This window comes from Apodemus sylvaticus, chromosome X, assembly GCF_947179515.1.
Source record: "Apodemus sylvaticus chromosome X, mApoSyl1.1, whole genome shotgun sequence".
NCBI classification, from domain to species: Eukaryota; Metazoa; Chordata; class Mammalia; order Rodentia; family Muridae; genus Apodemus; species Apodemus sylvaticus.
In genome coordinates, this window is record NC_067495.1 from 96,488,234 (window position 1) to 96,499,340 (window position 11,107).

General features: G+C 39.6%; 1 protein-coding gene across 1 annotated transcript; it reads left to right on the top strand.

Moving 5' to 3' along the window:
- LOC127675079 (small integral membrane protein 15-like) lies at nucleotides 1-257 on the top strand. The gene has a single exon (XM_052171025.1). It carries the CDS (start codon nucleotides 1-3, stop codon nucleotides 199-201), a length of 201 nt encoding a protein of 66 aa, XP_052026985.1. The 3' UTR covers nucleotides 202-257.
- The last annotated feature ends 10,850 nt before the right edge of the window (nucleotides 258-11,107 follow it).

Sequence of the window (11,107 nt, forward strand, 5' to 3'; positions counted from 1 at the left end):
ATGCTTGACATAAAGGCTTGGGCGGAGTACGTGCAAAGGACCAGTACCACAGTTGTCCTTGCGCTCACGCCACTGTTCCTAGCTAGTGCTGTGCTGTCCTGGAAGTTGGCCAAGATGATTGAAGCCAGAGAGAAGGAGCAGAAGAAGAAACAAAAACGGCAAGAAAACATAGCCAAAGCGAAACGACTAAAGAAGGATTGAAGGGGTGAACGGACTGCATCTAGAGAACACCCCTCTGGGAAATCTGAGGTTGGGAAGGACTCTCAATCAGCTTCCAGTCAGTTCCTGATAGTATTATTTAGCAAATTAAATCTGACTGTATAGAGAAGTCATGTTCTGACCTCAGTAACCATAATTCAATCCTACAGTAACTTTTAGGCTTGGAAATAAAAGTTTGTTGGTATCTACTGGCAAGTATTTAAGTTAGCATTTATCATACAGGTGGAGCATACCTAATGTGAAAATTCAAAGCTCAAAAGCACTGTAAAATCTAACACCTGTGCTCAGCCACGATGCCAAGAGCAGAAAGGCCCACAGCCCACTTCGGGATGGGTTGCAGTCAAAATACAGGTGCGCTAAAAAATACATGAAGTTATCTTCAAGCCATGGAAAATACAAGCAGACCTTGTGTTTAGAATTGGATCCCATCCTCAAGGTATTATGAAATACTTTAAAATCTGAAAAAAAAATTCCAGGTTCGAAAACAAAATTTCAACACAATTCTTCTTTTATTTTTTTTATTCTTCAGATTACACGGGCTCTTTCGATCCAAACATTCACTATTCTTTTTTTGAATTAACTCAAATCCAGTTGAACTCTTGTAGACTTTTTAAATTTCAGTGTTCTTACTTTCTAGATTTTCCATTTGGTCTTTTAAAAAATATGATATTCGTCTCTTCATAAATTGTTTTCTGTTTGGTGTAACATTGTCATTATACTTGCCTTCATGACTTTAATAACAGGGTTTAAAATTCGAGACATCTGTAGGATGTGGTATTTTATGCCTTTTATCCTGGCATTCAGAGAGACAGAGGCAGGAGGACCTGTTTGAGTTCAAGGTCAGCTAAGTTTATATAGTGAAATACTGTCTCAGAAAGAGGAAAACACACACACACCACAAAGGCACACACACACACACACACACACACTGAGAGAGAGAGAGAGAGACACACACACACTGAGAGAGAGAGAGAGAGAGAGAGAGAGAGAGAGAGAGAGAGAGAGAGATCTGTACATTGTCTACTTTGAAGACTTTGCTAAATTCAGTGCCCCAACCCTTTCACAATTTCTCTTGTTTGCAACTCATGTATGCCCCATACTGCCTGTTTCTTTGCATTTGATTTGAAACAAGAAATTTTAGACTATGTATAATTCCTTCAGAGGTTTATTATCATTAATTAGTTTTTCACCCAGCTACTCGAAGTCATGTTTATTCCCCCTACACCCTCACTGTGTGGAGTCACTCATGTTACTCCTCACAAGGAACATTGGGTTTAGACACAGATAATTTGTGGTTTTGTAACCCTGTTTTTGATTTGCTCAGTCTGTGAAACACCTGGCTGCAATGAACTACTAATTGCAAGATAATTTATAGTTTTCAACAGTGCATTTAGGCATGAAGAACTATACCGATTTTCAGATTCATGGAATTAATTTTGAACTCTTCCAGAATAGATATTGAGGTCAGTATTTAAGATGTTTTTGACTCCAGGTTATACCTAGTAACTTTTTTATGCTTCGTATCTTTTGTTGTTCTTCGTTGATAACACTTAGCTTCTGTCTCTGACAAACCTACTTACTTCCTCTTACATCTTCTTCAATGCAAACATCACCCCCCCCCAGAACCTTTAGCCATCAAGTTTAGCATACTATGGGGCTGGAGAGATGGTTTAGTAGTTAAGAACACTGACTGCTTCTTGTCCACGCTAGGGACCCAGGTTCAATTCCCTGCACTCGCATGGTGGCTCAAGCTTGTAGCTATCTAAAACTCTATCTAGTTCCTGGGGATCTGGTACCTTTTTAGGATTTCCACAGGGACTGGATGCACAGGTGGCAAAGAGACATACATGCAGAGGCCTCTGTTTTATTTATTCATTTATTCATTCATTCATTCTCTTCTATTATACACAGATTCTTTTCACATATAAACTGAATACATTTTCCTCTACCTCTCCTCCTCCCAGTTCCCTCCTCCTCTCCCATCCAGATCCACTTCCTTTGTGTCTCTCATTAGAAAAGAAGAAGCTTCTGAGAGATAACAGAACATAGCAAAATAAAATATAGCCAGCTAAAACAAAACCATCACATCGAAGGACAAGACAAACTAACAGAAGAAAAAAGAGGAAGAGAAGGCCCAAGAACCAGAGGCACACTCGTTCCCACACTCAGGAGTCCCATAAAAGCACTAAACTGAAAGCTATGGTATGTCTGCAGAAGACCTGCTGCAGGCCCCATGAAGGCCCTGTAATTTCTCCTTCTGTCTCCGTGAATTCATATGGGTGTTGCTAGGTTGTTTTAGAGGGCCTTGTTCTTCTAGTGCCCTTTGTCCCCTCTGTCTCTCCTGCTCCTTCTGCCTCCTCTTCTGTGGAGTTCCTTGACTCAGAGGGGAGGGATTTGATGGAGCCATGTCATTTAGAGCTGTGTGTTCCAGGGTCTCACTCTCTGTGCAATGCCTGGCTGTGTTTCTGTTCCCATCTGCTGCAGGAGGAAGCTTTTCTGGTGATGGCCGAGTCAGGCACTGGTCTGAGTATAGCATTGGAGGCATTCAGAATCATTTTAGTGTTAGTTTCCATTGAAGAAGATTTCCATATCCCACTTCAATTCTAGCTGTCTCTCTCTTCATTGATTTCCTCAGTCCTATCTCCCCTCCCCCTACTAACTAATCCTCCTGCTCTTGCCCTCCCCATTCATTCCACCTATCAAGTCTATTCCATTTTCCCTTCCCAGGTGGATCCATGTGCTCCCCCACCCCTTCTTTTTCTCTATGCCTAACTTTGGTGGGTCTATGTGTTGTAGCTTGGTTATCATTTATTTAGTGACTAATATTCATATATTAGCAAATACATAGGTCTCTATTTTAAAGCCTACTTCTTTTCCAGCAAAATGTCTAGCCCAAGGCTTAGAAGCTGGAGCTGGATGTAGTTATTTCTGAAAAAAATACTTCTACTTTAGGGTCTGAGCACTAGACTGAAGTTGGGCACTGATTTCACTCAAGTTTTCTCTCTCCTAGCAATTTGGGGCCCTGGTATTTTCACCAATCTGTGCTGGAGTTAAATCCACTTCCTAAAAGGTAGTAGTTGGTTATAAAAACCCTGATGTCTCAGTTGAACTCATTCAGAGCTTAGCCTCTGCAACATAGTTAAACATAGGATGAGATGTTCTCTCTGTTTCAAGCTACCAAGAGCCTCTAAGAGTGAAGTGAGGCAGGTAAAATCATAGCCTTAGTTGAACACTGCTGGGTGTTCTTATCAGGCTATGCTAGGAAGAAGAAGGGAAGAACGATTTCAGCACACAGACTCCAAGTGTTCCGATTAAGTTTTTTTGTTGATGTTGGTTTGTTTTTTGTTTGGTTTGGTTTTTTTGCTTGTTTGTTTGCGACTGCATTTCTATGTGTAGCCCTGGCTGTTTTGGAATTTTCTTTCCAGATCAAGATCAACTTGAGCTTGCAGAGATCCACCTACCTCTGCTTCCTGAGTGCTGGGGTTAGATGTGTGAAACACCATACCCAACCCTGTTCCTATTATGTATTAATAGCTATTCCTTTCTCCCCTTTTCCCTTATTTTTGAGATTATAATAAAATTAGGTAATTTCTTTCTTCCCTTTCCTCCATCCAACACCTCCCATATGCCCTTCTTGCTCCCTTTCATAGTTGAAGCCTCTTTTTTCATTATTGTTACATGCACATATATGAATATGTATATGCATATACTTTCCTAATATAACCTGTTCAGTAATGTTACGTGTATATGTGCTTTCAGGGCTGACCATTGGTATTGGATAACCAATTGGCGTGTTCTTCCCTGGCAAAAACTATTTCTCTCACTTTCAACATTCCTTAGTTGCCTATCCTGTTTTGAGTAGGGTTGAGGCCTTTTGAGTTTTCTCCCATATACCTTAGCATGTCTACTGTGTTGTTTTTATTCGGCTCACATTTAGACAGTTATGTTTGTGAGACTTCATGTCTGTAGCTTCTGACATTACTAGGAGACATAGTCTTATAACAAACTCCCAGATTCTCTGGCTCTTAAAATATTTCTGTCCTATCTTCCCCAACAGTCTCTAAGACTTAGGAAAGGGATGTTTTGAGGATGAATCCATTGGGCCTGATCTTGATAGCATGGCACTTTTGTGGTTTTCCATAGTGGTCAACAGCTGTTGCAAAAATAAGTTTTCTTGATGAGGGGTGAAGACTACACTATCTGTGGCTATAAGGACAAAAGTTTAGATTGTTCTTTAGGATTATTCTGGTTTAGTAACGTGGTAGTTATAGGTTCTCCTCCAAGATCCACTATTTCACTAGAATTGATTTATAGTATCAGTCATGTTGGTTCTCTTGATGAGCTTCTCGTAAGTCCAATTAGAGAGCTGTTGATTGCCACCAAGGTATGTGTGCTACTATTTCACCCTTAGGGTTATTGTGTCATTCTGGTCAGTTTTGTGGTTCATGGATGTCATCGCTGGGTAGGAGGGTTAATTGCCTTCCTCTGGAAGCATGCATGCCACCTCCTAGTACCATAAAACCCAGTCCTCAAGGAACAGGCATTCAGGTCAATTCCACCTCAGGGGCTCTCTGAGCTCCTGTACCTGAAGTACATGGTGTCTTCAGCAAGAGAGACTCAGTTTCCATCTTTGAGGGGGCAGGCAACAGGGTAAATAGCAATAGTCTGTATGTTTTGGGAGTCTCTTGGCTAATCCTGACCAACAACTAACTCAAAAGAGAGCTTCTCATGCCCGGTGTTGGTTTTGTTTGTTTGTTTGTTTGTTTGTTTGTTTGTTTTTGTTAGATGGTCTTCGCCTCTGGGGATGGAACATTGGCAGCCCGGATTAGAAAATTTCTCTTAAACTCTATATGTATATTTACACACATACTTCCATGTGGTATAGATTTTTTAGGTGAATGGTTAATAATATAGTTCCTTATGACTTTTTCAGACATCATTATTATTATTTTACCTTCTTGTTCCTTCTTCTGCATTTACCTCTTTTCCCTTCCTTAGCTGGAACCCCACTTTCTCCATCTCCCTTTTCCTTCTGTATTTACCACACCCTTCCAAAGAACCCACATTTCCCTGGTCATATTACTTGTACCCTGCTACCCCCATTTCTGGTCCCCAAACCCTCTACCCTAGTAAGGGACCCATGTTGCTTTCCTGGTTTCTGCAGTTGCTCCATGCTGTGTACTTGTGCCACATTATTTATCAGGGGCCTCTGCTGACAAATAACTTGTGATACTCATCTTTCTGGGTTTGCATTACCTCAGTCAATGTAATATTTTCTAGTTGGATTTATTTACCTTCAGGATTCAGGATTTCCCTTCTTTTTCTTTTTTCTTTTTCTTTTTGACTTTCTTTTTTGTTTTATTAGATATTTTATTTATTTACATTTCAAATGTTATCCCCTTTCCAGGTCTCCCCTCTGGAAACCAATTTCCCTTCTCTTTATATGAAACATATTCAACAGTGCATATGTTCCACATTTCACTATACATTTTTTGGTTGAAGGACATTTAAGTTGTTTCTATTTCCAATATTTATTATGTTCAAGTCATCCTTAGACCTTAAAGTCTAAGAGACGGCAGGCAAAGGAAACTTGCTTTATAGGAGCACACAGTCTAACAACCCTCATTACCTCCTCACAGAGCAGTAGCAAAAACATACACTCACTATTGTATCCTGTCTAATCCAGCTGTGGATTGCTGTTAAAAGTGCCTTTTAAGGTTTGGCAGTGACAGATGCAGTACATTTGGCCATTTTTGTCTGCTTGTTTGTTTTTGTATTTAGGACTTTCCTTTTAGGAAACAGTACAGACAACTTTTTCTGAAACCATAAAGGATCGAGTAGGGAATAAAATGAAGATCAAATTTAAGAGCACTAATTAAGAATTATTAAATTAGAGCCAAACAAACTTAGATTTCAACCTAGGCTCCTTTCCTTCCCTGTATGTGACTTTGTCTAAATCATTTATCTTCTTTTGTTATTGTTCATCTTCACAGTAGTCTTGATTTCACCAGTTGTGCTGAAATTTTTGACTCTTCAGCAAGAAATGGAAACAGGATTCCCAAGATAAAGAACTGTCCCTTCACATGTTCTCCTGTCCTTTATCCTGCCTCATAGGGACTCTTATTGCCTGATACTACACTAGCATCATAAGCTATGTCCCTGAGGTACTTTAGGAAACAGAGCACATGTGTATGTGTGTGTGTATTTGTGTGTATGTGTGTGTGTTTGTGTGTATGTGTGTATGTGTGTGTGTTTGTGTGTGTGTGTGTGTGTGTGTGTGTTTGTGTGTGTGAGACACAAGAGAATGACATCAGGTATCTACCTTATTTTATTCACTTATTTTTTTTTTTTACTATTTTATTTTTGTGTTTACTATTATGTTTTATTTGTATATGGGAATTTTTTTCTGCATGCATGTCTATGTATTATATGAGTGCTTATTGTCCATAGACGACAGAAGAAGGTGTCAGGTCACGTGGCACTCAAGTTACAAACAATTATGAGCTGCTATTTGAATACTGGAAATTGAGTGTGGATCGAGCAGAAGAGCACCAAGGGCTCTTAATCAATTAGGGGTCTCCCCAACCTCCTTTTATTTCATTCACTCATTCAGGTTTTTTTTTCTTTTTTTGAGACATGGTTTCTCTATTTAGCGCTAGCTGTATTGGAACTCTGTAGACCAGACTGGCCTCAAAATCACACGGATCTGACTGCCTCTGTGTCCCAAGTAACTGGGATTAAAGGTGTGTGCCACTACTACTTGGTGTATCTTTGCCTACACCACGTGTATGTAGTACCCACAGGACCCAGAAGAGAGTGCCAGATCCTCTAGAGTTGGAATTGCAGGTGGTTGTGAGCCATCCACATGGGCTCTGGGAACCACAGCTCTGCAAGAGCAACAAGCTCTTCCAACCACTAAGCCATTTCTCCAGTTCCTTCTCTTTGTTTTTTGTGACAGGTTCTCTAAGACTGAAGTTTACGGATTAACTAGAATGACTGTCCAGAAAACTCCAGGGATCTACCCATGTCACTCCTACCACCACCCACCCCTGTCCAATTCTAGAGTTGCAGATGTGCACCACCACACTTGGCATTTATGCTTCTGGGAATCTGAACTCAGGTCTTGATACTTGTACTTCTAGCACTTTAATTTTGGAGTTATCTACCCAGATCCTTTGTGTCCCCCACATACCCCTTTCTCAATATTTCACTTTATGTGTAAGGGTGCTTGTATTTAAGTGTATTATGTGTGTGCAGTTCCCTTAGGGACAAAGAAGAGGGTGTCAGATCCCCCCTGGAATTAGAGTTACAGATAGCTCCCAGCATATGGCAGTAGGGAATCCATCCCAGGTCCTTTGGAAGAATAGCCAGTGTTTTCAACCTCCCCAACATAACTTTTGCTCTTTTTAAGTTGCTTTCTCTCCGATATTTATTGCAGCACAGGAAAGCTGACTAACACATTTCCTAAGGCAGAATGGACTCCATTGTCATATCAGAAGTTCCACAGTGAATGGATATACTTAGCAAGTTAAAAATTACCAGTTGCAAATTATTTATCTGATAAGGGACTTGTCTCCACTAGACAAGGACTTATTTCAACTCAACAATAAAAATGACTATCAATCTAATTTTAAAATCTGCAAAATTAGCCGTCTGTAGTAGTGCATGCCTTTTCTCCCAGTACTTGGGAGTCAGAAGCCGTTGGATACACATTTCTCCTCAGAAGATATATAATCAATAAAAATACCACACCATTCTGAAGGTTGTTAGCCATTAGCAAAGTTTAGATTAAAATCTTTATGAGCTGCTGCTTTTTAATTATCTAGTATTGCTATAATAAAATTGTGTCAACAAAGATATTGAGAAACTGGAATTCTAGTGCACTGATGGTAGGATTGTTTAGTGTCACAGTTGTTTTAGAAAACAATTTGGCAGGTCTTCAAAAATTATACCAAGTTTTTATAGACTTTAAAAATTTGTCTCCTAAGAATATACCCAAGAAAACAAATAAACAAGCAAACAAAAAACATGTTGAACCAAAACCTTAGCCACAGATATTTAGCAATGATGGATGCTGTAACATTATGACAGTTGAAGAAGCCAGATACAACAAGTGTGTGATTCTATTTATGTGACCAGACAAATCCGTAGAGACAGAAAAAGGATCACTGCTTACCAGATGCTGGGGACATGGAATAGGCACAGTGTCAATGCGTCTAAGGTTTCTTTCGAGGGTGATGAAAATATCTAATTTAGAACTAGATAATGTGATGGTTTCAGAACTCTGCTAACATAGTAAAAAGTACTTAATTGTGCATTTAAGTGGATAGATATTGGGATCTATGAATTATGTTTCACCAAATCTGTTAAAGTATTAACACATGCACACTAAAAAAAAATATGATGATAGATATCAAAAGCCAAACATATTTAAACAGTGGGTATATGAACTGGCAATGCAGACAGATTACAGTGTTTATTAATAATAAACTCTTTTGCACTGTTGGTGGTTTTGTTTTAATGTATGCATCTATTTTATGAAACATGAAAATGAGAGCTGGAGAGATGAGTCAGCAAATAAAGGAGCCTGTTCAATCCCCACTGGCCACCTGGTGGAAGAAGAGAAACAACTACTGGAAACTGTCTTGCCACTTCCATAAGAGCATCACACACACACACACACACACACACACACACCACCCAAAAATGAATGGATTTAATAAAATTTGTTAAAATGAACTAACAGTAGAAGAAATGTCAAATCAGAAGAGATCCTGATGATCTGGGTCTGCTATGGAAGTCAGGATTCTGTATTTTTCTGCAAAATAGATGGGACTTCCATAGAGACATCCACCAGTAGCTCTCAAACTTTGAAAGCTACTACCATATCCCATTTGGAAATGAATTGTACAATAATTTCTCCCCTGCCATGTTTTTTCGAAATAGCAAATTTCAGTTGCATAAGAATCAACTTACTTGACAGAAGTGTGGTGACAAGTGCTTAGAATGCCAGCACTTGGGAGACAGAGGCAGGAGGATCATGAATCTAAGGCCTGCTTCAACTATCTAGTGAGGTATAGTCCAGCCGTGTCTCCATGAGACCTTGCTTCAACAATAACGACAGTAACAAAGAAATGAGGTTACATATTTAAGAGTATGCATACAACCAGGAGCAGAAATGGTGCACAAACTGAGGCCTTCTGACTTGATGGTTAATGTGTTCATTTTGTAAGTTTCCATTAAGTGTTGTAGGAAGTAAAAATTGAGTAAAATAAGTTCTTGCCTTTATAAAGGGAAAGTCTAAGAGATGGGACTGTATTTCCATTAGTAGTGTGTTTGAATAGAGTGCACAAAGCCTTGAGTTTTGACCATTGGCTCTTCATAAACCTGGTTTAATGATGCATGCCTATAATTCCACAGTAAAGATACAGAAACAGGATTTAAAAACAAAAAAACAAAAGGCCATTCCTCATCTACATAGCCAAGTTCAAGGCCAGCCTAGGCTTACAGGAGACCCTTTCACAGAGTAAATAAATAAATGAGCAATTAATAAAGAGTAAATCTAGTGGGTATAATTTTCAGTTAAAAATTTAGAAGGCATTTTCCACATCTTTTTATGATTGGCAGCTATTACCGTGAGAAAAAGCTCATTGTAAACACATCAGAATGGAACACAATAGTTATCTTAGTTAAGAGGGGCTTCAGGAAAATAAAAGTGGCATTGTTACTTCAAGGACTTCACTTACTAATAGTAGTGGGTGTCTTGAGTGGATGCAGGATCCACAAAGGAGAAGGAATATGCCCAGCAAATATGACATTTGCTCAATGGGAGGTATTACACGTGTCTACTTCCTTCAGTTGTCCTCAAGTGTCTGATCTGGTGTTGTGAGTGCATATTGGCAGAACTCACTTCCAAATTCACTGTATGCCATAGTTGGATGTAAGTTCTCTCTGTCCCCATTTCACATAGGACAAGGGAGCAGTAGCATTGGTGGGGACTGCCAAAACTTCTCCAACTTTCAGATCCAGAGGCAGTGCAGTTTTACCTGTGGTTCTGTATTCTGACAAGACTTTTAAGGGTCTCCTTTGCCTTTACAAGCTTAATATTAGTTATTTTGACTGCTTAGTATGAGACACCAGGTCTCTCTCTGTTGCCCTGGCTGGCCTTAGTTGATTGGTAGTAAAGCCTAGGATAGCCTCGAAGTCAGAGATCTACCTGCCTCTGCCTCCGGAGCCCTATGTCTAAAGGCAGGTGTCATTGCACCCAGCCTTTTATTTTTACCTTTTATTGTTTCTTTGATAATAAAACTAGCCTTGGGGTAGAGAGATGGCTCAGAAGTTAAGAGCACTGATTGCTCTTCCAGAGGTCCTGAATTCAAATCCCAGCAACCACATGGTGGCTTCAACCATCTGTAATGGGATCTGATGCCGTCTTCTGGTTCACTGTATACATAATGGATAAATAAATATTTAGAAAAGAGTAGGCTCTGTTCTTAGTGGGGCATGGGGTTATATGAGAAAATGAAAAGTCTCAAATCCCACCACACAGAGAAAACCATTATTTCTTGCCGGTCTATGAAGTTGCATGGTTTTCCTTGTGTGTATATTCTACATGATGATTTTGTTTTCAAAAATGGACCGATACTGTATCTGTGGTTCTGCAAACTGTTATCTTTATTATTTTACAGTATACCATGAACATCTCTTCCATGCACATGGGTGAAAGTCCTTTACTAAAAGACACAGTGCTGTCTGCTGGTAACAGGAGTGACACCTAAAGGAAAATCTCAGCACACGGTTAAAGCACAGAGCCTGGCAAAAGCCTGCCAGGGAAAGCAGAGCTGGCAATACTTCCCATCAAAGAAACCAGAATGAAAGGCTGAAGGCA

Coding starts and splice junctions, on each gene's coding strand:
- LOC127675079 (XM_052171025.1), top strand. CDS start 1: ATGCTTGACATAAAGGCTTGGGCGGAGTACGTGCAAAGGACCAGTACC.